At 68.2% G+C, this 25,279-nt stretch overlaps 1 protein-coding gene across 3 annotated transcripts in view; it reads left to right on the top strand.

Annotated features, from left to right (window-relative positions):
- The first annotated feature begins 674 nt into the window (after positions 1–674).
- SH3BP2 (SH3 domain binding protein 2) overlaps positions 675–25,279 on the top strand; it is a 30,024-nt gene continuing 5,419 nt past the window's right edge. Inside the window, exons 1-7 of one of the 3 annotated variants that reach the window (XM_081105329.1) lie at positions 675–721; positions 19,960–20,099; positions 21,064–21,166; positions 22,055–22,172; positions 22,375–22,445; positions 24,243–24,331; positions 24,559–24,627. In XM_081105329.1, the coding sequence (XP_080961455.1) occupies positions 19,964–20,099; positions 21,064–21,166; positions 22,055–22,172; positions 22,375–22,445; positions 24,243–24,331; positions 24,559–24,627 (586 nt within the window). In that variant the 5' untranslated portion in view covers positions 675–721; positions 19,960–19,963. Of the gene's footprint in view, positions 722–12,791; positions 12,969–19,959; positions 20,100–21,063; positions 21,167–21,586; positions 21,980–22,054; positions 22,173–22,374; positions 22,446–24,242; positions 24,332–24,558; positions 24,628–25,279 lie in introns of those variants that run through there. The other 2 variants (XM_081105328.1, XM_081105330.1) reach the window with 2 other exon arrangements.

Genomic DNA, 25,279 nt, shown 5'->3' with positions numbered 1-25,279 from the left:
CCAGCCCCAGGGCTGAGTCCCCGTTTGGAAGTGGCTGAGGTGCCGGCGCGCGTTCCACTGGGTCCCAGCAAGTCCTCGGTCAGAGGGGTTCACCGGGCCCTGCCCCAGCTGCCGAGGCCACCAGGAGGCCCCGGCGACACAGGCCGGACACGCCCAAGGACAGACAAGCTTCGTGTGTTCTCTCATCTGCATTTACTGAGCATCTACTGTGTGCTGTGCATGGCCCCCCTGGGTGGCCAACACCCGCCTGTCCCTGGGAGCGGGGTGGGGAAAGGTGGGGGTCCCTGCACCCTGAGGCCCCGGCACCCAACCTCGGGCCTCCACGACGGCGAGCTGAACCTGGGGGACCAGTGCGCGGGTGAGGAGTCCTCAAGGAGTCTGGGGCGGGGCGGGGCCAGGCAGGAGGGGCGTGGCCTGACAGAAGGGGCGTGTCCGGGCACAGCCGGGGCTCCAGGAGGATGGAGCTCCAGGAGGCAGGCGGGGCCCGGAGTGGGGGCGGGGCCTGGCCGGAGGGGCGGGGCCTGGCGGGGGCGTGGGCTGGAGCTCCAGGAGGCAGGCGGGGCCCGGAGTGGGGGCGGGGCCTGGCCGGAGGGGCGGGGCCTGGCGGGGGCGTGGGCTGGAGCTCCAGGAGGCAGGCGGGGCGGGCCCGCGCGCGGGGAGGCCGAGCCGGGATCCGCCGCGGAGAAGCTGAGCCCGCGGGCCGGGAGCGGAGCCTCGGCGGGTAAGGGGCGGCGGCGGGATGCGGGTGGGCGGGCGCGATCGTGGCCCCCGGGCTCGCCAGGGTCGCCAGGGCTGCCGTCCTTGCCGTAGGGCGCCGGGGGCGAGGGGGCGGGCAGCGCGGGGCCCGGTGCCGCCACTGCCTCCCCGCGGGAAGCGCGCGTTCGGGGTTGTCAGGGAGCGCCCCGGAGACCTAGGCGTGGCGGAGGTGGTGTCGCGTCGGTCCCGCGTCCCTGTCGTCCTGACTCCGCGACCCCAGCCCCTGTGGCAGGAAGGCCTCCGCCGGGCCCCTTACACCACCCACCCGTCGCGGCCTCCGGGACTCAGGCGGGAATCTGTTCCCACCTCCTCCCGGCAGCCCGGACCTTCCTGCCCTGGCCGCTCCGCCAACGGAGAAAAGCCACCCGTCTGCGCTGATTCACACTGAAGTGTGAGTGACTGGCTGCCGTGGCTGGGAGGCCTGCCACTCCTGTTCTGGGGAACAGTGAGGTGTCGGAGAGGGTGGCGGAGTGGATGGGAGAGTTGGGGGTTGGGACAGCGTTGCACATGTGGGTTCGGCCCCTCCCCGCGCCCCACTCTTTCCTGCTGCTCTGGGCCTTGGCTTCCTTCCCCTGGAGGAGGGGTGCTGGCAGCTGGCTCCCTCCGGGTGTGGAGAGGGCCGGGCGCTGCTGGGGGAGCTGCTGCCCAGGGGCCTCGTCCTCTCAGTGCGTGGGCTTGCTCCTCCGCGCTGGCGGTGTCTGTGCCCGCGGCGGGTTGGCCGTGCTGAGTGGCCCTGACCACTGGGTGCCCTGTGGTCTTGCCCATGAGGTGTGTCACCTGGCCAGCACAAAGGGGCTCCAGAAAGGTTACCCGCCTGTGGGTGAGGATGTTCTGTGGGCCGAGGGGTGGCAAGCCCTGCAGTGGGACCAGGGTTCCAGGTTCAAGTCCAGCCTGGCACTGCCCCTGCCCCTGGTCGGCCCTGCTTTCTCTGGCCTGGACTCTGCAGGACCAGAGGAGGGGGCTGGGCTCCCCCTCCTGTGTCTCGCCCACTGTGCCCATTACCAGGACAATCCCCTGGGAGCCCCCTGGGAGCCAAGGCTTCCCTCCCGGGGGGCCAGGGGACCAGGGGGTCCTCGGAGGAGTGAGGACTCTGTAAATCCCCCTCCCCCATTGCTTTTCTCTGGGTTGGGGCACACCCTGGACAGAGGGGCAGGCCAGTCCTGTCAGCCGTCGGAAAAAGGGGTGCTGACAGAGGGCCTGGCCTTTTGGGAGAGCCCCTCGGGCCTAGGAGTCAGGGAGGAGCCCGGAGGCTGGTCTGGGGGAGAGGAGGGTGGACGGCCCCCGATATGCCTTGGCCCTTCCTGTTCATAGGAACAGAGGAAAGTGGGTGCTGAGTCAGCCGCCACCCCTCCCCGCATGTGCACACGCCCGCGCACAAGCCCACAGATGGGGAGCCTGAGGGGCAGGGAGACAGAGTGGCCCGGCCGTGGCCACAGAGGCCCTGGGTTTCAGTCCGCCTGCCGCCATTTACCAGCCCGGGGACTTGCTGTCCGCCTCTGTGCAATGGGCAGTGAGCTACCTTCTACCTCAGGGGTGGCCGTGGCTGCCCAAGGGCCTGGGGTGGCCGGTCAGTGCCTGAGTCACTGGGCTGAACAGCAGGGACAGCGGGGCCACCTCTGCTGGGGGGTGGGGTGGGGGCGGGGCCGGACTGGAGAAGCCTGGACAAAGGGCAGGCTCCCAGGTCCCCTCCCACTGGCCCTCTGGACAGAGGCCTGAGTCCACCAGGAGCAGCAGATTTGGGGAGCCACCCGGTCTCCTGACTGCTGTCCTTGGAGCTGCAGGGGGACACTGAGGTCAGTGCCTGCTCCTCCCATACCGCTGGGCGCCCTGGTGCCAGGCCCCAGGCCAGGCACGGACCCTGGAGTGGACAGGCCCACAGGGCAGAGGGCAAGGCCTGCTGGCGGTGCCCACAGGGAGCAGCTCAGCCTGTCTGGCCGCCCTGCCACCGTCTCCCTCAGAAGCACTTGAATAAAAGGCTAAGTGTCTGTGCTCAGGGCACCCTCCCTACCTCCCCCCCGCCCCCCATAACCCCCGCGGCTGTGTCTCCTCAGAGTCTTTCCTGGTCGCTGTGTTTACCTGTCTGGCTCCCCTGCCCGATTGGGAGCTCAGTGCTCCGAGTGCCTATGTAGCCTGTGCCAGGGGAGGCGGGCGGTGGGGCTCTCCCAGGGAAATCTTCCTGGAGCACCCAGAAGCTTCTGCAGACCTGAAGCGCCGGCAGGCAGGCTCACAGGGCGGGCAGGCTCACGGGCCGCGGGCTCACAGGCTGGGGCAGGGCCGGGCTGGCAGGGTGCCCTATGAAGCTGGCCTCGTCTGTATCTAACTCTCACTTTTAGCTTCGAGACAAGCACAGTCTTCGCCCTGGAAGGCCTGCGGGGTTGGCAGGGCTTCGGTCAGATAATAATGGGTCGTTGTGCTGTGGCCGCTCTGGAAACTTTCCGGGTTCCATCACAGGCCCCCCTCGCCCCCTCTCCGCCCCGCCCACCACCACCCCCTACCCCGGGCTCTAGCTGCCTTGGTGGCCCCAGAAGCTGCACAGATGGGGAGACTGAGGCCCTGCAGGCATCCTCAAGGCCCCGTCCTAAATGAGGGCAGGTCCTTTCTCTGTTCATTTCTGGAGACGGGTTGGAGCTGAGGATGGGGTCAGCCTGTGCGCCCCCAGGCCTCCTGCCACAGCGTGGATCTGGGATTGGGGTCCCAGGGAACCAGGCCCTAAGATGGGGCGGCCAGGTCAGATCTGCACCCCTTAGGAGAGCGGTGGGCAAGGATCCGGTGAGGAGCATGGCCTGTGGGACCCCAGGGAGCCCCACCAGGACACCAGCGCTCACCTCGCCTCTGAAGGTGCCTTTCCAACCTCAGCTGCTGCCTCTCCTCCTATTTGAGGCCAGAAGGGCCAGGACTGCCCCCCATGGCCGGGCACACCGTGCTGGGCCTGGCGGGGCAGGAGGCCCGGGTGGGTGGGTTTACCGCGGTGGGCAGAGGACGGACTGGCTGTGTCTCCCGCCTCAGCATGGAGGTGCTGCGCCGTCTGGACGGAACCTCTGGGAACGCATGGCCGCTGCCCGCGCTGGGTGGGCTGCACGGGAGTGACAGCCACCTGGCCTCCCTGCTGGCCCCCGGCTCCTGTCGCAGCCCGTGGTGCTGGGAGTGGACCGAGCCTGCCGCCACCCTGTGCACCACCCTGTCTCAGGACCAGCTCTGTGCTGAACCCCCACAGCCCTCCTCTCGACCTCCTGTCTTCTCTCAGACCCCATCCTGGGGGAGGTAGAGGCTGCTCTGGGACCTCGCCCCAACACTTCGCCGCCTGGGACCTAATGCTGGCTCCTTGTCACATCAGGGAGGGGCTGGGGGTGGCGAGGGCCAGAGAGTCTGGGTAACCTGCTGGCCAGGCCCGGCCGTGGCTTCAGACCCTGCTCCTTCTGCCTCTGAGTCCCCAGCCCATCCTGGGGTCCGGGGCCCTGGAGCAGGGGCTCCCGGAAACCGGTCTCCCCATTTCTGGAGAGTGTGACCAGGAGGGTGAGGTGCTGTGGCTGGTGGTGCTGTGCTCTTTCTGGGGCAGGAAGTCGCTGGGGAAGGAAGAGGATTGAGAAAGAGGACCCCGTGCTCTGGGGAGGATCCGGGAGGGCCTGCCCAGCCTGGGTTCCCGCCAGCCGGGCACTGAGGGCAGCGGGGCCGGGGCTATGGGCCCCACTCCGGGCCTCCACGTAGATGCACCCACGCCTCATAGACGTACACCCCTCCCAGTGGGCAGCGCCCAAGGATGGTGCAGGAGGTGCCATGTGGGACCCCAGGAGGGCCTTCTGGGGGGAGGCAGTGGGCAGCAGGCGGGCGCAGGCCTGCCAGTGCACTGGCGGGCTCTGAAGGGCCAGGAGCAGCCAGAGAGGCTGGAGGTGGGTCCGGAGCACAGTGGCTGGAGGATGTGCTCCAAGCGCCGTCTGGGTCTGGAGACCCACTCCCTGCAGCCAGCTGTGGCCCAGGAGGCTGGGCAGGGCCTGCAAGAGGGCTGTGTGTGTGTGTGAGGGGGGGCCCGGCCAGGGCAGTCAGTGACCCCCACCAAGGGCCTCTGGGCCCAGGGGTGGGAGCTGCTGAGACGGTAACCCGCCTGGCAGTGCCCACCCTGCCCCCACCCCACCTACCACCAGGCTTCTTTGCTGGCTTCTCTGGCCGGCAGAGCTGTGACCCAGGGTCTCTTCCTGGGGAAGGGGTGTTCCTGCAGCATCCACTGAGCTGCACTTCCTCCCCCCACAGTGCAGGCTGCCCCGCCTGTGGCAGGTCCCTGGCCCCGGGGAGGCCTCCGCTGGCCACAGCAGCCACCTTGTCCCTGGGAGCCTGCGAGGCCACCGGCTGGAGGAGAGCGTTTGCCCGTCTATGGTGGCCCCGTGATGGCCCCTGGCTGAGGGCAGGGCCAGGCGGGCGCCGGGCCTGGGGATCCAGTGATCTAAGACCACTGTGCCGGGGGTTGGGAGCGGGGTTGCTGGGTGCACGGGAGAGCCTGGGCCTGGGGCTCACATGGGCCTGGCTGTGGAGGCCAGGGCTCTGGCTGGAGCTGGCACCCTTTGAGGAAGGGCCCAGCTGGAGTCCCGGGGGCAGTGGGATTGCGCTCCGCCCGAGGGCCTCCTCTCCAGCCCAAACTGGGCTCTGCGATCCCCCAAACCGCCTGGGACCCCGAGGGCCACCGCCTGCCCTCACTAGGGCATCAGCGGGTGTCTCGGGGTGACCTGAGCTGGGCCCAAGGCAGGCAGGAGTCTGTCAGGTGGGACAGGGTGAGGTCAGGGAAGGGCACCAGCCAGGAGGGGCCTGGGCTGAGGCTGAGCAGGTGCCTTTGTGCTGCGGCTGGGCCGGCATCTCCGAGCAAGGAGGGAGGGTGGGGCTGTGGGGTGCAGGAGCCCCTGGACCACTGGCCTTGGAAAGGGGACAGTGTGCTGGGCAGATGGGGCGCCCCTCTCCCGTCAGTCAAGTGCTGGGCACAGACGCACTGGGAGGGGCAGGGGAGGCTGGGGCCTGGGGGCTGGGGCCCTTCCCACCAACCCGGGCCCAGGGCCAACCCTTCTCCTCACAGGGCAGGCGAACAATGGGGCAGTGTGAGGGCGCCTGGGACCGGGAGGTCAGCCAGGCCCACAGGGCATGCACAGGGGGGACGTGCACAGGGGGGTTCGCAAGGGGGGTGTACACGGGGGGGGGGGCACGCACAGGGGACTGTGCACAGGGTGGGTCCTCAGAGGGGGACATGAACAGGGGGGCACGCACAGGGGACTGCGCACAGGGGGGTCCTCAGAGGGGAACACGCACAGGGGGGCGCGCACAGTGGGAGCGCGCACAGGAGCCAGTGGCCATGAGTCATCCTGTCCAGCGCCCAAGCCCAGGGTTCCCAGGCCGGGGAGGAACACGCTGCTCTCGGTTCCCCAGCTTCATGCTGGCTCAGCTGGCTCCTCCTTCCCCCTTCGGCCCTCTCTGCCTCTTCCCGGGTCCCCTCTCCGCTCCCTCCCTCCCTCTCAGCCTGTCTCTGCCCCTTGCCTCTGAGAGACAGAGATCCCGGGAGACCCATCCCGAGTGGCTGCTCCCCCAGACCCTGCCCGGCACCCGAGAGCTGCTCTCCAGGCCTGTGGGTGACCCGGGAGGTCGCGGGTGAGAAGACAAGGCCAGCCCCTCCGTGGGACCTCCTAAGGCCCCTGAAAGGGACTAAGGAATAAGAAGCAGCCCGAAGCAAGACAGTAAAACACAGTGCCAGCCAGCGCAACGCCCAGAGGCGAGCATCGATCGACATGTCGAAGGAAAAGGATGTTTCAAAACAGCTTAAAATTCACATTAGTGATAAAAGGGGAAAAGTGGGTTAAAACTGAAGACCAAATCCTAAAAGGCTGAAGTCAGTGGGAGGAGGAGGTGGCCCTGTATGTAGCCGACCCAGCCTGACCCTGACTGTTCCGGCCCCGGGCAGGGCGGGCATCAGCCAGAACCTCTGCCCAGACAGTGGGCTCGGTCCTGGGAGCCCCAGCAGCAGGAGCCAGGGGGGGCAGACCTCACCACACCCGTCCTGGTGCCCTGTCCTGACCCGGAGCCTGACCTGGTGGGTAAAGTGCCCAGAGCTGTACGGGCTGAGGGCGGCCGAGGTGTGGTTTGAGGGAGGCCACCAAGGCCTGAGGGAGACGAGAGCGATGAGTCATGGAACAGATGGTGGGGCAGCCAAGGCCACTGGCCGCTACAGGGGTCAAGGCTGGTGACCCAGCTGGTCTGTCCCGGGATGCCCTGGACTGGCACCGCGGACAGCAGGTGTCCACGCAGTGTGTGGCTGACCTGGCCTCCACCCTGGGCTCCTGTGAGGCGCCGTGGGGCTGGATCGCTCTGGCTGCCTCCTCTACCCACTGCCCCACCTCAGCATGAGCTGTGTTCCCTGTCACCTCCCCCTGCTGCTGGGATCTGGGCCAAGCAGGGTGCCCTTCACCCCCAGAGACCCTGGGACCCAGCACTAGGCCAAGTGCCCGTGGGGAGTGCCGGCGGGCTGCCTCCTGTCCCCAGGGTGCTGTGCCCAACAAGCCTGTATGGGAGGGCGAGGAGGGGAGGCTCAGGGTGCCGTGACTTGCACCAGGAATCCGTGCGAAGAGGAGAGGCCGGGACTGGAGGCCAGTCCTGAACAGTGCTCAGCCAGGGCAGGTGCGGGACCCATCCACACGCGGCAGCCTGGAACGGGCCTGCCTCTGTCCCCCGTGTCTGTGGGCCTGTGCCTCCTCTCACCCTGACCCCAGGCCCTTTGCACAAGCTGCTTCTGATCCAGCGCTTTTCGTGTGCTCTTCCTGCTTGGCTACCTCACATGGAAGAGTCCTCCCAGCACCCTGGCTGGTGTGTCACCATGTCTGGGCGGAACAGCGTCATGAGGGAGTGAGTCAGAGGTGGCTGCCTCCCCAGCAGACGGGGAGCCCGAGCTGGAGGGAGGCCGGCTGGGATCCTGAGGGTAAGGGTGTGGGCTCGCAGGCAGGAGGCAGTGCCCTGATGCCTCCCTCGGCCCTGGTACTGGGGACTCAGGGTCGGGGGGCGGGGAGGGGGGCGATGCCGGGTGCAGGAGACAGGCCCCATGGCTCCAGCGCAGCCCCGCCCAGCCCAGCGGTGGGCGACAGCATGCTGTTCTCTGGCCTTGATTTTCTCAGCTGCCCAGTGGGTTGGCCCCGGCTTTGTAGGAGCCCCCATGTCTGTGCGGCGCTGTTCTGCCTCGCTCTGTCCGCCAGCCTAGTGCTGGTCCCAGCCGCTCCTGGGACGGCCCGTGCTCCTGCTGGGGAGCCTGAGGCCTGCACTCTGCTTCGCTGCCAGAGCCTGTTCCAGGGGGAGCCCCAGAGGCCCCTGGGGGCGCGGCCGCTGTGAGCAGTGAGCAGGGCCGGGTGGGGCTCGTGCCGTGGCTGCCTCCTCTGAGATGCAGCTGAACAGGCGGCTCTGAGCCAGCAGGGCAGCCTGGCACGCAGTGTGGCTCTGCCCAGAGCCCGTGCCCTCTGGCTGCCCCCGGGCTGGTGGGCGTCCCCCCAGGTGGGAGCACCTGAGAGTAGGCCCTGGGGCCCCCTCTGCCCCTTTCTGCCCCTCAGGGCCAGGCCTGGCAGGAAATGGGCGAGGTGGCCTGGGTCCTGGTCACATGGGCAGTGCGGCTGGGTGGCCGTGGCTGCAGCCACTCAGCCTCAACTTCCTCATCAGGAGCGCAGAGTTCAGCCTCGGGGAGCGGGGACTGCGCGGGCCGGAGCTGACACGTTGGCACTGGCAGCCCTGCCCCTGCCCATCGGCCTGGCCCTCCATCTCGAGATGACTGCAGGCGGGGAAGTGCCGCCTTCACTCCCCCTGCCTTGGCCTCAACAGGTGGACACTCTGTCCACAGGAGGGGCTGGTTGGTGGCAGCCTCTGCCCCTGAGTGGGCCCATCCCAGTCCCTCTGCAGCCGGGAGGCAGGCCGGAATCCGGCCCGGAGCCAGGGTGGGCCCGTGGGCAGCGAGTGTGCGGAGGGGCCGGCGTGGTGGGTGTGCGGGAGCCCAGCGGCCGGGAAGCGGGAGGGGGTGGGCTGGATTTGGGGAGTCCTCTCTCCTCTGGTGCCTGGTCTGGCTCGAGGTCAGCTTGACTCGGACTTCAGAGAAGGTGGTCTGTCCCTCTGGGCGTCCGACAGGTGCTTGCCAGGTTTCCGCCCTTGGCCCTTGGGGCCAGCAGCAGGGGCAGCCCCCCCTGCCCGGGGTGGGGCGGGGCCCTCAGGCTCAGGGAGGGAGTGTGGCCCCGGTTCCCCACCTGCTCGCGGTCTAGGCTGCGGCCTTGCTTTGTGAGCGCGGACACTGAGGCGGGAGCCCTGGGCCTGGCTGAGGTCCATGGGGGAGCAGAGCTGGGCGCCTGTCATGCAGCCAGGGCCCCCGCTGAGATGGAGAAGTGGGGTGTTTGGGTCAGATGAATGGTTTGATTAAACAAATGAGCTTCATGAACTGGACCCCATGGAGAGTAGGGGGCGTCCAGCTAGTGGGGGGCCCCATCTGCTCATGCTTCAGGGGGTGCCCAGGGCATGCTGGGTGCACTCCAGGGGGTGGACACGGGGTGGAGCTGGTGCGGGGGAGAGGCAGGTAGCCCACAGACAGACCGGACATGCTTGGGGGTCCTGAGGGGCCGCTCCTCCCAGGAGCCGGAGGGTCCTGCCCACGGGCGGCCGTGCAGGTGGCCGGCCCCAGCCCTGAGCAGCGTGGTCTGACCGCGGCCACGGAAGCAGAAAGGAATGAGCGAGCCGCCAGGGCAAAGGCCTGGCCCCTCACCTCCAGGTGGCCTTCCCGACTTGGGGTAACAGCTCAGAACGGGGCCGGGTGGCCGGGAGCCCTGAGGTCCAGACGCTTGAGAGAAGGCTCTCCCTCCCCAATGAGCCTGTGAGGCCGGCGTGGCCGGCGTGGCCGGCGTGGCCGACGGAACCCAGCGCCAGGGGCCCCAGGGGAACCCTGCCCAATGCCCTGCCACGTGGTGTTTAGGACAGTGCCACGCAGGAGCTGTCAGACGAGGACACGGAGGCTCAGGGTGGGCCACAAGGTTAGAGGAGAATGAGCCAGGCCCGTCCCCAGGGAAGTCCGTGCTCTAACCACTGCCCCATCCTGCCCACCAAGGTTCCTGTGGGTGGGGCAGACATGGACTGAGCGCCTCTTGGGGTGGCACCCCGTGGCCCCTGCAGGGTCCAGGGCCTTGGGTGCTAAGCTGGCCCCGGGGTGGGGCAGGGAGCCTCTTTAGGCCGGGGCGGGGCCGGCCGGGTGGGGGGCGGGCAGGAACTCGGGGTGGACGGGCCCACACGTCTGCCCTCGGGAGAGTTTTCTGAAGCGACTGAGAGGTGGAGACTCATCGGTGTCACGATGAACTGAACTGTGAATCCTGACCCGCCTCTGCTGCTGTGGTTTGAGGTGGGAGAGGCGCAGGAAAGCGACACCCCAACCTGCCCCCCGACATGGCCTGAGTGGCCCTGGTGCCCAGGACAGGGACCTCAGCCTGGAGGCCCTGCCCAGACGCCCCCCTCCCCCGCACGTGCTGTCCTCCTGGTGAGGCCCCAGCGCTGTCCCAAGCTCCGCGCCCTCGGCTCCAGGAGGAGTCGCTCCGCTTGGGAACGTTCGCTGGGGCAGAGGCACCAGGCCTGGGAGGGGGAGGCCCGGGTGCTGTGGGGCCGGGGCCTCGGGGATGTGTGGGCGCAGAGCGTGAGCACGGGGGCCCCAGAGGAGAAACCCACCCCTCCCGCAGCTCGGCCTTCGTCCTCGGCTGCCCAGCCCCTCGGCGGTGGCCGTGCATGCCCGCCTCCTCTGCCTCCGGAGTCCCTGGGCCGCAGGAGAGGCCGGGGTGCCTGCCCCCATCCTGGGGGCCCTGAGCGGCCCCTGGTGCCTCCTGGAGCCCGGCCACCACTGTCCTGTGGGCACAGGGCGCTGGCAGCTCCAACGCAGCCGCCCCGGGCGCAGGTGGGCCTGGGCGCAGCCTCGCTGCCAGTCAGTTCTTGCTGGGGGTCAAGTGGGCGGCCAGCCACAGTTCTTTTTTTAATTTTTATTGACTTCGGAGCGGAAGGGAGAGAGCAGCATCACGATGAGAGAATCGGTGATGGCTGCCTCCTGCACGCCCCCTACTGGGGACGGAGCCCGAAACCGGGGAATTGAACTGTGACCTGGTTTATAGGTCATCAACTCAACCTCGGAGCCGCATGGGTTGGGCCAGCCACAGGTCCTCAGCCTGGCTCTGAGCAAGGTCCAGGCCCGGGCTGGTCATGGCCATGTCGGGGGTTTGGCCACGTGTGTGGACATGACTCTGAACCCATTGCCCACCCGTTGGCCTGCCTCGGCCGTGGCGACGCTGGTGAGCTGGGCTGTGCCATCGACTTGGAGATTCCCGGGGGGAGGTGAGATTCTAGGTGATGAGGGAGCGTTTGTTGGGGAGGATGAGGTTTCCAGGTGGAGACCACTGTGGTCTTCGAGACAGGGCCCAGGGTGGGGAGCGGGGCCGGACCCCACACTCGCCTGAGCCAAGGAAGGGCTGGCCAGGGTGCGTGAGCAAGAGTGGTGGGCGCGGGCCTGCACGGCCTCGCCCGTGCCGGAGGGTGCCGGGTGAGCCAGGCCTGGCAGAGCTGCGCACACGGGGAGGCCGGGGTGCACACCAGCTGGGACCCGACGCCCACCGTTGTCAGGAAAGGGGTGGCGAGGCCTGGGGCCGAGTTTCCCACGGCTGCTGCCAGAAGTGCCGCAGCCAGGGGCTTGCACAACCACCCACCTCTCCTCTGTGCTGGAGGCCAGAGGCCAAAGTCAAGTGTAAGCGGGGCCACACTCGCGCCTTCGGCCTCTTCCTCCGGCCAGGCCGGCAGCCCCGCTCCCTGGGCCCGTGGCCGCCCCGCTCCAGTCGCTGCCTCTGCCTTCACGTGGCGCCTCCTCAGTGTTTCCTCTGCTTCCTCCAGGGATCGTGTCCCTGGGCTTAGGCCCCATCTGGCTGATCCAGGACGAGGTCCTGAAGCCCATGCCACATGCAAACCCGGGCAGGTGCGGGCAGGACCAGCAGCGCCCGGCGCTCACCTGGCTCCGGAGCAGGCGGGACCCTGAGCCCTGAGTGAAGCTCCCCCCCTTTTTTTCAGGCTGACCCTTGGCCCCTGCCCGGCCCTGCTGGCCCCCACCCACCCTGGTGAGTGTCCTGCGTGTGGCGTGGCAGGGCGGTCCCAGACACTGTGAGCTCCGGCCCTTGGGGTGAGGGAGGGTGGAGTGGGAGACCCCAGCAATGCTCCAGCCCCACCTGACTTCCGGCTCTGCGTCAAGGCCAGGGAGCTGCCCTCATGGCGGGTGGGTGGTGTGAATGTCCAGCGGGTGAGTGCTGCCTCGGAGCTGGGAGGGCACATGGAGAAAGAGGCCCGAGAGGAAGGGTCTGGGGGGAAAGGGCCCCCCCAAGTCTGGGCCCCTCAGGGACCCCTGTTCCTCTGGTCTGGGCCGTGGCCACTCAGTCCCAGCCTCCGTAGAGCCAGCAGCGTGGCGGCCCCTGGAGGTGTGGACCGGCTCCCACGCAGGCTGCGGTGGCACCGGGAGTGGGAGCTTTGGGAAGGTGGGGCCTGGCCTGGCTGAGAACCGGTGTCTTGGTCCTTTGGTGTCAAAGGGCAGAGCGGTGACCACGCCCGTGTGGCCTCAGAGGGCAGAGCTGGGCACTGGTGCTCGGGGTGGTGGGGGGAGCGTGCTGGCAGGTAGCGAGCTCCCCGCGGGCGGGCGGGGGGTGAGGGTGAGCACTGGCTCCGGGCAGGGGTTCTCGGGCCAAGGAGGCTGGCCTGGTGCCCTGGGACCCACGGGCTTCGGCGGTGCTGGGAGAAGCCACGTCGAGGGGAGCGCCTCCCAGGGGACGCAGCTGGCCCCCCGGGGCTGGAGGGCTGCGGTCTCTGACCACAGGGGCCGGAAGCCGGGCCACTCCAGCCCCGCGGGAGCAGCCCCAGCCAGCGCGGGTCTCTGGGCCTCGGGGCTCCGCGGGCGGAAGGCAGGAAGTGCGGCTGCGACCGGCTGCCCAGGGACCGGCAACAGGAAGTCCCGGAGGGGGAGCGGCCTGGAGGCCACAGGCCCCAGAGGCAGCGGCGCTGTCAGCAGGGCCCGGGCAGCGCGGGCAGCAGGCCTCACCGCGGGGAGATGCCGGCCCCGGACCACGGCCCCTGAGCCCCATGGCCTCCCGGGGCCCCAGGACGCCTGCCCCCCACCCGTCGCCAGGAAGGAGAGCCATGTGCTGGGTCAGTGCCTTCAGGTCAGTGGGGGGCCTGCGACCGGGCGGCGGGGGGTGGGGATGGGGGGACGGCGGGGGGGGGGTGCCGCCAGCGCCTGTGGAGCCACTTGGGGAGGCCCGAGGGGGCCTGAGGGGAGCAGGGGAGGGGGCACTGGGCCCGGCTCTGGGCACACAGCTGGCAGCCGGCAGGGAGGCCGGGCCAGAACGCCTGGGGGGGCTGAGCCTGCCCACAGCACACCCTCCCGGGGGCAGCCGTGGTCTTTAGGACCTGTGTGTGCACACATTGGGTGTGAGTGTGAGAGCACTGTGAGTGTGATGGTGTGAGTGTGTGTGTGTGGTGTGATGGTGTGTGTGAGTGTGTTATGGCGTGAGTGTGTGAGAGCATTGTGAGTTGTGCTGGTGTGAGTGTGAGTGTGTGTGAGTGTGTTATGGTGTGTGAGTGTGCATGTGTGAGAGCATGATGAGTATGGTGGGTTGAGAGAGATTGTGAGTGTGATGGTGTGTGAGTGTGATGGTGTGTGAGTGTGATGGTATGAGTGTGTAAGTGTGAGTGTGTGTCTGAGTGAGTGTGTGAGTGAGCCATGCGCCGAGGGTTCGGACGGGGTGTGGGGGCCCCTGGCTGCCAGCCGGACGCTGTGCGCGGGGCCTCCCGGCGGGGGCTTTCCTTGTGGCCTGGTTGGCACCCTCCCTCTGGCGTGGCTGCTCACCGCCTCCATCGAAGATTTTCGTTTTGATTCTTTTATGGAGAAGGATTCCGGGAAGAGGAAGGGGAAGGAGAAACCGAAAGGCAAGCACAAACGAGCGGGTGTGAGGCGCCAGGTCCCCCTGCAGCTGCCAGCCCTCCGCCCCTGTGCCCTGTGCCAGGCTGGGGGAGTGGCTGCTCCAGGCGGTGTGAGCGCCCCACCATTTACTGGCTGTGGGACTTCTCTGACCCTTGGAGTCTTCATCAGTGACGTGGGGTGACGCTGGCTCACACCTCAGAGGAAGTGGGGATGGTGACATGAGGTGCCCATGGTGGGTCCCCAGCCTCTCCTGGCCCCAGTGTCCTAGTCTGTAAAGTGGGAGTAAGGCGCCGAGCCTGAGGTGTAATGAGCTGCCAGGCTGGCCTTGGCGCTGCGTGTTGCAGGGCTGGGGTGGTGGTGAGGGTTTGGCAAGGCCCACACTCCTGCCCAGGGCACAGGGCCTCGCACGGAGGCTCCTGCCAGCCCGGGCGGCTGTGGTGTAGCCGTGCGAGCCAGTGAGCCAGTGAGCCAGTGGGCATGAGCAAGCGTGAGTGTGGAAGAGTGCATGTGAGTGTGTGTGCACGTTTGAATGAGGTGCACCTGCGTATGTGTGTGTATGGACCAGTATGTGCACATGTGTGAGTGGGTGTTACGTGTGCATGTATATGTGTGAGTGGGTGTTATTGAAAATGCGTGTGCGCCCTGGGGTGAGCGTGAATGTATAAGTGCACGTGTGCGATGAGGCAGTGTGCGTGGGTGTGAGTGTGTGAATGTGTGTTGGGGACCTGTGGCTCCCACACACTGGCCAGCCCGTCACCACTGACAGGAACTCCCTGACACTGTGGTCACACGCGCGCCAGTCCCTCACCATGTTGGGGGCATGTCTGCCGGTCCTGCAGGAGCCCAGCCCTCCGGGGACCCCACTTCACTCTCAGGCACGGCTCACACCGTGCACACCCACGCACGCACACGCGCACACACAGGACCTCCCGTGGAGCGCACTGTCCGTGGCACGCGGCCATGTGGACCGCAGCGCCCGCTCCCAGGCGGCCTGCGCACAGCCCCCACCAGCCTGACTTCCTGGAACTCGCTGTGGCTGTGACGGAGGGCCTCCGCCACCTGCTGTCCCCACTCCTGCACCTCGACCTCGGGTCCCCGAGACCAATCTCAGCTTTGAGGGGGTGTGAGCCCAGGAGCAGGGCCCGAGAGTGCCCGGTGCCCAGGTGCCTCTCCCAGGGCGCACACCTGCAGACGCCCAGCGGCACTACCTGGCCACCCACCCCGACCTGCGCCTCTCGAGAGCCCTGTCCAGGCGGCCGCTCGAGCTGCGGGAACACAGCGCCCTGCACCACAAGCTGGGCAGCTGCCAGCTCACGGGGTGGCCTGGGGCACCAGTGGGGTGTCTCCCCTAGAGAAGGGGACTGAGGTTTCCTATGGAGGCCCCGGGGGTGAATGGAGTTTAACTGTCAGGTCACTGGGGCTGGGGGGGAGGCAGCCCGGGGGGCAAGGCCACCTGGGCGATGGGTGACCCTGGGGCCTCCCCTCCACTTTCTCGGGCTCCGATGGGGTCTGAGCTGGGCTGAAAGTCCCCCCAAAGCTGTGAGGTCACTATGGCCACCATGGCCTGCCGTCACCCTCACTCTCAGCTACCACTTCCCCCGTTCACTCCAGCCTGGCCTGGCACCGGCTTTCCGGTCAGCTGCCCGCCAGCCCAGCTCACCCGCGGGTGCAGGTGCAGGGCCGGTGGCGGCCAGAGGATGTGTGGTGTCAGGATGGGCTTCCCTTTGGACAGTCCGTCCTTGGGAGAGGGGCTGCAGATGTTGGCATCTGTCCTGAAGCAGGGACACCCCTGGGTGTGTGTGAAGATGGACACAGCCTGGCCCTGTCACAACCCACCCTGCCCACCCAAGGCCAGTCAGCGGCCACCTGGCGCCCTCAGCTTGCCCAGGAAGGGACGGTGGCCAGTGAGAATGGAGGACTCCCCCCAGCTCCTCCCAGATGGGGAGCAGGAGCGAGGGCGCCATCTGTCCTCACAGCAGCTGCCCCGTCCCCTTACAGGCCAGGAGGGTGCGACACACCTGGCTGGGGCTCTGTTTGGGGTTCCTGCGCCTCCCACACAACTGCAGTCCCCACACCCGCCGGGTGGATACCCTCCGCCTCCTTTCGGGCTCCCCGGGTGCCCCTGTGCCGGGCCTGAGCTGGTGAGGACGGGATGGACAGTGACGCCCGTGTGGTCAGTGTTGGGAGGGGCCGTGCAGCCCGTGGAGGGACACAGGACCCCGCAGAGGTCAGGGAAGGCTGCCTGAGGAGGGCGCTGGACCTTAGCTCGTTTTGGGGCTATTCGCGTGCTACTGTCTAGAAATACCACCAATTTTTGTGTGTTGGTCTTGTAGCCAGCCCCCCCACCGGCCCCCCCAGCCCGTTTTAGTTCTCATCGTTTCCAGCGGGCTCTTGGGATTTTCTACACCGAACAGCTAGTCTGTGACGTTTACCTTCCTCCTCTCGTCGGATGTGTTCCACTGTTCTTGCCTACTGGAACCGGCTAGACTGCCGCTAGAGCCTCCAGGGCCAGGTTAACCGGCGGCAAGGAGGGCAGTCCCTGCCTGCCCCTGCCTGTCCCTGCCTGCCCCTGCCTGTCCCTGCCTGTCCCTGCCTGTGCCTGCCTGTCCCTGCCTGTCCCTGCCTTAGGGCAGAGCCTTAGGGCAGGGCCTGCGCGGGTGCCTGAGCGGCTGAGTGGGGGTGGCGGCGGGTGCTCCCGGCGCCTGGCCGCCTGGAGGAAGTTCCCTCCTGGTCCGAGTTTGTGGAGTGGTGTGCTCATCCTGAAAGGATTGTCCAAGTTCGTCAAACGCTTTGTTTCCTGAGACGATCAGGTGGCTTTCGTCCTTTATTCGATCGATCTGATTGATCCGACCTGTCACCCTGCTGACTGCGAGACCGCCTCCGCCCTCCCTCCTGGGGGCCGCTTGGCGGGCAGAGCCCCGGCTGGCGTTGGGGGACTTCTGTGTCCACGCCCGCCCGCGGGGCATGGTCTGCAGGTTCCGCTCCCGGTGGTGCATCTCAGCTTGGTGTCGGGGCACTGCTGGCTCCGAAAACGAGCCCCCCTCTTCTGTTTGCCAGTTTGGGGGGGATCGGAGCTTATTTGAGCCGGTGGCACTCCAGGCAGCGGGAACTGGCGGAGGCCCGGAGGAGGCCGGCGGGCTTGGCAGCAGGAGCCGTGGGCCGGGCTGGACAGGCCACCGCGGGGTGGAGCGGGGTTGGGGTGGGGGAAGTGAGGGGGGGAAGCCGTGGGAAAGGCCCCCCGGCGGGACCCGGGAGGGCAGGTGGGCTTGGGGAGGCCCAGGAGGTTCCGAACAGGGCAGCGAAGGGACCGGTGTGCGCCCCCGGGGCGGTGTGGTGCCTGGCAGGGCGGTGCGGGGAGCGGTGCGGGGGGCGAGGGGGGGGCGGTGCGGGGGAAGGGGCGGTGCGGGGCGGGGGGGGGGAGGCGGGTCCCCACCTGCCCGAGAGCTCTCCCTCCCCGCGGGGCGGAGCCGGCGGCGCGGGGCGGGACGTGGCAGCATGGCGGGTGCGGGTCTCCGGCCGCGGGGCTGGGGTCCGCGGGAGCCGAGAGCCTGGCGCGAGGCGGCGGGGAAGCCCAGCCCGGGGCCGTGTCGGTGCGCGCGGGGCCGGGGGTCCGCCCCCCGGAAGCCGGCCGTGCCCGCCGCGTGGACGCCGTGAGTACCGAGCCGGCCCGGCCAGGCTTCCTGCGAGAACAAAGGCGGGCGGGGGGCGGGGGGCGCGGGGCGCGGGCACCTCTCCCACCCGCGGGGCTGGTCCCGGCCGGGGCGCGGAGGGCGGTGCCCGCCTTTGTTCGCAGCCTCGGCTGTTGGGTCCCGGCCGCAGGGATTGGCTTCGGTTCGAGGCAGCCGCCGGCCGGGGTGGGCGATCGAGGCCGCGGGGCAGCCCGGGCGGCGCGGGGAGCCCCCACCGGGCGCTGCTCCTCGTGGGCGCAGAGGCTTTGTTTTGGGGGGCGGGGCTGAGGTGGGGAAGGCCCCGCAGCTGCCCCTCTGCTGAGCACACGCCTCCTCCAGCCGCACGGGGCCCGGGGCGGGGGGTGTGGGGGTGTGGGCGGGGTGGGGGCCCGGGACGGGGTGGGGGCGGGGTGGGGGTGTGTGTGGGGGTGTGTGGGCGGGGTGGGGGGCGGGATGGGGGGGTGTTTGGGGGTGTGTGTGGGCGGGGTGGGGGCGGGGTGGGGGGTGTGGGGGGTGTGTGTGGGCGGGGTGGGGGGCGAGGGGTGGGGGGGGGCGGGACGTGGTGCCCCGCGGCAGGGGACCGGGTCTGGGTCCTGAAGGCGCGGCAGGAGCCGCGTGGGAGGGGAGCTGAGCCAGAGCGAACAGCCTGCGGGCCGGGAGCCTGGACGCTGGCGGCGCCGGCCTGACCCCGACGGGAACCGGGGCGGGAACCGGGGCGGGAACCGGGGCGGGAACCGGGGCCGGGCACGCAGCCGGGGTGGGGAAGCCTGTTCCCGGGGCCACGGGACAGTTCTAACAGCCCTGTGGTCCGTGCAGTCACCACTACAAACCAGCCTGCGTGTCCTCAGGGACTTCCGTGGCCCTGAGCTGTCCCCTCTTGCCGGGGATCTTACGGGAGGTCTCAGGGAGGGTCTGCTGGAACACCATCAGCCCTGCAGGGGTGCTCTTTCTAGGCCAGGGGTCCTCAAACTTTTTAAACGGGGCCAGTTCACTGTCCCTCAGACCGTCGGAGGGCTGGACTATAGTTTAAAAAAAAACTATGAACAAATTCCTATGCACACAGCAGCCCCCCAAAACACCCAGCGGGCAGGATGGGCCGTAGTTTGAGGACCCCGGTTCTAGGTCATGGTCCCCTCTAATTGGTCGGCTCCAGGACAGGGTCATTACCCGCTGGTCCTGAGGCAGCCACGGTGTCACTTGTCTGGTTTTGCTGCTTCCCTGGGCCTGGAGCTGACTTGCACGGAGGCCCGGATGCTATCTTGAGGGAGGGAAAGGTCAGGGGCTCACAGCCTGACCAGTGGTCAGCCAGGGGAGGAAAGGCTACCCTGGGGCGAGGGTCTGTTTTCCCAGTTCTGCCCCCGGCTAGGCATCTGGGCTTTCCGCCCTGGTGCGCGTCTGTACCTGCCCATCGTCCTCCTCTGCTCGTGTCTGTTTATAACACCCGGGACCATGTACTGTATGGTCCCTGCGGGAGGGAGGGTGTGCTGTGTGCCAGTTTATAACACCCGGGACCAGGTACTGTATGGTCCCTGCGGGAGGGAGGGTGTGCTGTGTGCCAGTTTATAACACCCGGGACCAGGTACTGTATGGTCCCTGCGGGAGGGAGGGTGTGCTGTGTGCCAAGCTGCGTCTGCACTGTCCTCCCATTTCACAGCCCCAGCAACTGAGGCTTAAGGATCCCCTGGAAGGCCGAGCCAGGGCAGGAACCTGGGTTGCCTGACCCAGGAGCTGGGGGGCTGGTAGCTACCTGCTTTTCTGCTTCCTGGTCAGGGCCCGAAGGAAAGGATGGGCAGTCCCTGGCCGGGTAGCTCAGTTGGTTAGAGTGTGGTCCTGATATGCCAAGGTTGTGGGTTAGATCCCTGGTCAGGGCATTTACAAGAATCAAATAATGAATGAGTGCATAAGTAAGTAGAACAACAAATCGATATTTCTTTCTCTCTCTCTCCCCCCTTCCTCTCTTTCTAAAATCAATAATAAAACAAAAATAATAAGAAAAAAAGAAAGGGATAGACAGAAGCCAGCTAAGGGCAGGTAGGAGTGGAGGGTGGGGATCTAGGAGCCATGTCCCTCCCTGCTGAAGGTCGGAGCTGGTGTAGCGGGTGCCCAGGGCCTGCCCCAGCCCCGAACCTCTTTAACTCCCTCCTTCAGGCTGTGACTCAACACCTCCTCCTGGGAGCCCTCCCTGAATCTCCTGTCACCTGGGACTTATCCCTGGGTGGTTATGGCCTGAGGCCTGACTTTCCTGGGCTGGTGGTTTCCTGAATTCCTTCTGCTGTCCTCAGCCTCCAGGGGCCTTGAGCTCAGTAGGTGAGAGCTGAGTGAACCAGTGACGATGAAAGAGCACCCTTCGCTCTCAGGGTCCCTGGGTGCCCGGTATGTGGCCAGAAGGACCAGGGGCTGACCAAGCGGCCCAGGCGCCCTGTCTCCAGGGTCCCCCCTGGAAGCCTGGGCCTTCAGAAGGCAGCCTTCTCACCCTCCTGCCCTGAGCCTTCACGCGGCCTCAGGACCTTGGTGCCCCCGCTGTCCCCACCCCTGGCTGAGACATCTCTGCTGTCATTGCAGCTTCATGGCGGCCGAGGAGATGCACTGGCCTGTCCCCATGAAGGCCATCGGTGCCCAGAACCTGCTGACCATGCCCGGGGGCGTGGCCAAGGCCGGCTACCTGCACAAGAAGGGCGGCACCCAGCTGCAGCTGCTCAAATGTGAGTCCCTGTGGGGGGAGCGTGGTGGGGGGACGCGGGGACAGAGCTGAGCCTCCGGTTCCTTCCCTGGGGGCCGCCAGGGTTCCCCTCCCTCCCTGAGGTGGCCGCTGGCAGGACTGGGAGGGGCGTAGGTGGTGCCGAGCTAGGGTCCTTGGTGTCGGTGCCGACCAGCTGGTCAGGCTGAGCCCTCCCCTGTCCGGTGGGTGTTCCGGGAGTTGGTTGGTCACCGTGGTTTGAAATGACCGCACGTGCCAAGCCGAGCCTCTCGAGCTGCATGAAAGTGGGGGCTGGGCCCTGGGACCGCAGCTGGGACAGGAGAGCCCTGGGCCTGCGAGATGCCACTTGTCAAGGCGCTGAGGGCCCAGAGCGCCCGGGCCTGCCCATTCCTCCGAGTGCTGCCTGGTCGTGGTGCCCCAGGCTGGGCACCCCCTGGCCTGCTGTCTTTGGACAGGGTGCCTGCGAGGGCGCGCTGCCACTGACCTCCCGGGCCGGTGGGGCTGCTTGGCACGGGGCAGCGGAGAGCGGGGCTTCAGCGGGACTGACTGCTCAGCCTGGGGTCGGAGCCACACTCGGGGCTTCTGTGCCTCCTCCTCTTTGCCCCTCCCCCGCTGTGCCAGCCTGGGCTGGAGGGAACCTTCCGGCAGCCCGCAGCACCCAGCAAGGCGGCTGGGCCTCCCCAGGCCTCTGGCCCTGCTCTGCCCGTCCTGGAACCAGCCTCACAGCCCTTGTCTGCACAGCCAGTGCCCACACCTGCCCTGCCCGGGGCCGGCCATCATGCCCACGACTGTGCCCCCGTTTGACCCCATTCTGGACTCCTGGGGAGGGGCCCGCATGCCAACCCAGCTCCTTGCCCTTCCATTCCATGGGTTCAAAGCCTGGTCCAATCGCCCATGGCCCCTGGGGAGGGTCCCCAGAGTGGGGTCTGCCCAGTGGCCCCCAGCTCACCCGCACCCGCTGCCCACAGGGCCCCTGCGCTTTGTCATCATCCACAAGCGATGCATCTACTACTTCAAGAGCAGCACCTCCGCCTCCCCGCAGGGCGCCTTCTCCCTCAGCGGCTACAACCGGTGAGCGCCCGCCTGCTGCGGCCCTGCCCCCCAACCCGCTCCCCTGCCCTTCCCCTCCACCTGCTCCCCAACCCGCTCCCCTGCCCTTGCCCCCCCTGCTCCCCAACCCAGCTCTCCCCTGACCCTGCTCCCCCCAACTCAGCTCCCCCTACCCCCCACCTGCTCCCCCAACCCAGCTCCCCTGCCCTTGCCCCCCCACCTGCTCCCCCAACCCGCTCCCCTGCCCTTGCCCCCACCTGCTCCACCAACCCAGCTCCCCACTGACCCTGCTCCCCCAGCCCCACAACAGAACTCTGGCTGGTGACATGCTGTAGTGTGCAGCCCGGGCCCGTGGGTGGGACGGGACATCGTGTAGTGTGCAGCCCATTAGTGTCATCCGGATCCACCCCATGGCTTCAGGGCCTGCATGGCAGGGTGAAGTGGGCACCAGGGCCCTGCACCGTGGCATCAGTCTGTGCCCATCGCCCATGCCTGGCAGACCCCGGTCTGGGGACCCTCCCCAGAGGCCATGGGCGATGGGAGCGGGGTCAGCGGGGAAGGGCCTGCCCCCGCCTGAGGAGGCCCATGGTTTCACTGGGGGGACGGAGACCTCAGGCAGCGACTCACCCCGCTCACACCCAGCCACAGCCTCAGGGAGCCTTGCCCCAGCGCCAGCCCAGCCGCACGTGGGCCGGAGCGCTGCCGCAGCGGGGGCGCCAGGGCCCGGTGGCCGCTCTGGGGTCGCCTGGGGAGGGACGCTTTCTTCTCCAGACTCACTTCTGCCTGGAGCCGCTAGCTTCGCCCGACCATGCACGTCTGTCCGCTGGAGCCGGTGTGGGTGCCAGACCCGTCCCGGGCAGGGCCGCCCCCTGGGCGTGGACAGGGGGTGACCACTGGCTGTGCCCTCAGGGTGATGCGGGCGGCCGAGGAGACCACGTCCAACAACGTCTTCCCCTTCAAGATCCTCCACATCAGCAAGAAGCACCGCACCTGGTTCTTCTCCGCTTCCTCTGAGGACGAGCGCAAGGTGACGGGCCTGGGGCGGGTTAGCCATGGCAGCGGCAGGGGCCGCCCTTAGTGCCCGACCGGCACCGCATGCCCGGGACCTGCCCTCAGGAGGAGCCCTGCATGGGCGGAGGGGCCTCCCGACCTTGGTGGGCACAGCAGGGCCTGAGGGAGGAGGCCGTGCCCTGGGCAGCATGTGCCCACTGGGCCCCGCTGCCCCACAGAGCTGGATGGCCTTGCTGCGCCGGGAGATCGGACACCTCCAGGAGAAGAAGGACCTGCCGCTGGACGCCAGGTGGGCCCGGCTCCACCCCGTGCCCACGCCCCGCCCCCACGTCTGTAACCCCGTGTGCGCATGCGTGTGTGCCCTGTGGGTAGTTCCTCCTTGGGGGTCACATGCTCTCAGCTGCCCACTGGAGGCCCGGCATTGGCAGCAGCCAGAGCTTTGGGTGCTGCCGCTCCGTGTCCGCCCGGCCGGCCCCGGACTGAGTCCCTGGGACACCACTCGGCCCACGTGGGTCTCGGCGACCTCACCGAGGCGGCCAGCGGCAGGAGCTCTTGGGCAGAACAGAGCCCTCCGTCCTTTCATAGATGAGGCCACTGGGGCCCAGAGGAGGCCCGGCACCCCCAGGGCCACCCTGCAGGTCCCTGCCTGCCCTGGAGCTCCAGCCCTCAGCTCCAGCCAGGGTCCTGCGGTAGGCCCGGTGCCCTGCGGTAGGTGCCCTGTGGTAGGCTTGGTGCCCTGTGGTAGATGCCCTGCAATAGGCCCGGTGCCCTGCAGTAGGTGCCCTGCGGTAGGCTTGATGCCCTGTGGTAGGCCCGGTGTCCTGCGGTAGGCCCGGTGCCCTGTGGTAGGCCCGGTGCCCTGTGGTAGGTGCCTGTGGTAGGCTTGGTGCCCTGCGGTAGGTGCCCTGCGGTAGGCCCAGTGCCCTGTGGTAGGCCCGGTGCCCTGTGGTAGGCCCGGTGCCCTGTTGTAGGTGCCCTGTGGTAGGTGCCCTGCGGTAGGCCCGGCGCCCTGTGGTAGGCCCGGTGCCCTGTGGTGGGTGCCCTGTGGTAGGTGCCCAGCGGTAGGCCCGGTGCCCTGTGGTAGGCCCGGTGCCCTGTGGTGGGTGCCCTGTGGTAGGTGCCCAGCGGTAGGCCCGGCGCCCTGTGGTAGGCCCGGTGCCCTGTGGTGGGTGCCCTGTGGTAGGTGCCCAGCGGTAGGCCCGGTGCCCTGTGGTAGGCCCGGTGCCCTGCGGTAGGCCCGGTGCCCTGTGGTAGGTGCCCTGCGGTAGGTGTCCTGCGGTAGGCCCGGTGCCCTGTGGTAGGTGCCCTGCGGTAGGTGCCCTGCGGTAGGCCCGGTGCCCTGCGGTAGGTGCCCTGCGGTAGGCCCGGTGCCCTGTGGTAGGTGCCTGTGGTAGGCTTGGTGCCCTGCGGTAGGTGCTCTGCAGTAGGCCCGGTGCCCTGCGGTAGGCCCGGTCCTCTGCAGTAGGTGCACTGCGGTAGGTGCCCTGCGGTAGGCCCGGTGCCCTGTGGTAGGTGCCTGTGGTAGGCTTGGTGCCCTGTGGTAGGTGCCTGTGGTAGGCTTGGTGCCCTGTGGTAGGTGCCCTGCGGTAGGCTTGATGCCCTGCGGTAGGCCCGGTGCCCTGCGGTGGGTGCCCTGTGGTAGGCCCGGTGCCCTGTGGTAGGTGCCTGCGGTAGGCCCGGTGCCCTGCGGTAGGTCAGCCTAGAGACCACAGCCTCCAGGGCAGGAGCAGGGGGGACGGTGCCCTGAGGGGGGACAGCCTCTGGCCACTCGGGGCCACACTTGTGGCAGAAACCACGGGGCGGGGGAGGCACCACAGCCTTGTCTCCGTGCTGGTCCTGTGCGCTCGATGGAGCGTGTCTGTGTGTCTGTCTGCATGCCTGTCTGTCCTCATTTGTGTTCACCTGTGTTCTAGGTCTGTGTCCTGTGTCCGTGTCCTGTGTTTATCTGTGCATATGCCCACATCAGTGTGTGGTGTGTGCGCGTGCCTGTGTTTGTCGTGTCTGTGTGTCCACATGTTTGCAGTGTGTCTGTGAGTGCCGGGAACGCTGCCCTGTGCTCACTGCCACCCTTCCCCCCCGACCCCAGCGACTCCAGCTCGGACACAGACAGTTTCTACGGCGCCATTGAGCGGCCTGTGGACATCAGCCTCTCTCCGTACCCCACAGACAACGAAGGTGAGGGCGCCTCGGCGTGCTCCCGATCCTGCTCCACCCCGGACCTGGCTGCTGCCCGGGGGAGGCAGCCCTGGCTGTCCTGCCTGCTCTGTCCCCGTGGCTCCCCAGCCCGCCCGTCCTGCCCTCAGCCCTGCCCAAGCCTCCCTGACAGCAGTGCTCCGAGCCTCGCCCTCCGCCCCGGTGCAGCCAGCCTGGGCCGCCCTGCCCTGACCCCCATCTGCCCACAGACTATGAGCAGGACGACGAGGACGACTCGTACTTGGAGCCCGACTCCCCCGAGCCCGGGAAGCCCGAGGGTAGGTGGCCAGAGGTGGGCTGGGGGTGCTTTGGGCAGAGGGCAGGGGCTGGGGGTGCTTTGGGCAGAGGGCAGGGGCTGGGGTGCTTTGGGCAGAGGGCAGGGGCTGGGGGTGCTTTGGGCAGAGGGCAGGGGCTGGGGGTGCTTTGGGCAGAGGGCAGGGGCTGGGGGTGCTTTGGGCAGAGGGCAGGGGCTGGGGGTGCTTTGGGCAGAGGGCAGGGGCTGGGGGTGCTTTGGGCAGAGGGCAGGGGCTGGGGGTGCCAGCCCCACCCTGGGCCTCGGTCTCTCCACAATGGCCGGCGTGACAGAGGGAAGGGGGCAGAGGAGGCGCGTGCTCTGGCTGCCGCTGCCTGCCGCTCAGGGCCGGGCCCACTTGCGGGGGGAGCCAGGCTGGTCCACCCGCTGTGGCTGGCAGCGCTCTGCTCCATGGAGCTCAAGGCCAGACAGGCCCTCCCAGGCCCCTCCCACCTGCGGCAGCCCCAGTGCCGTCCCCAAGTCCGAGGGCCTCCAGGGCTCGGCCCGGTGCACTCCTCCCGTCCCACCTGGGCCACAGCCGATGTCCTCGCTGGGCTGTCGACACCTCCAGCCTGTGTCAGTGTCGCCTGTGTGTCCCAGGGCACCTTACGCTGCCCTCGTCTTCCTCCGAGCCGCCC

Source organism: Myotis nattereri (assembly GCF_964212035.1).
Source record: "Myotis nattereri genome assembly, chromosome: 1".
In the NCBI taxonomy this organism is placed as follows: Eukaryota; Metazoa; Chordata; class Mammalia; order Chiroptera; family Vespertilionidae; genus Myotis; species Myotis nattereri.
This window is presented reverse-complemented; position numbering and strand designations above follow the sequence as displayed.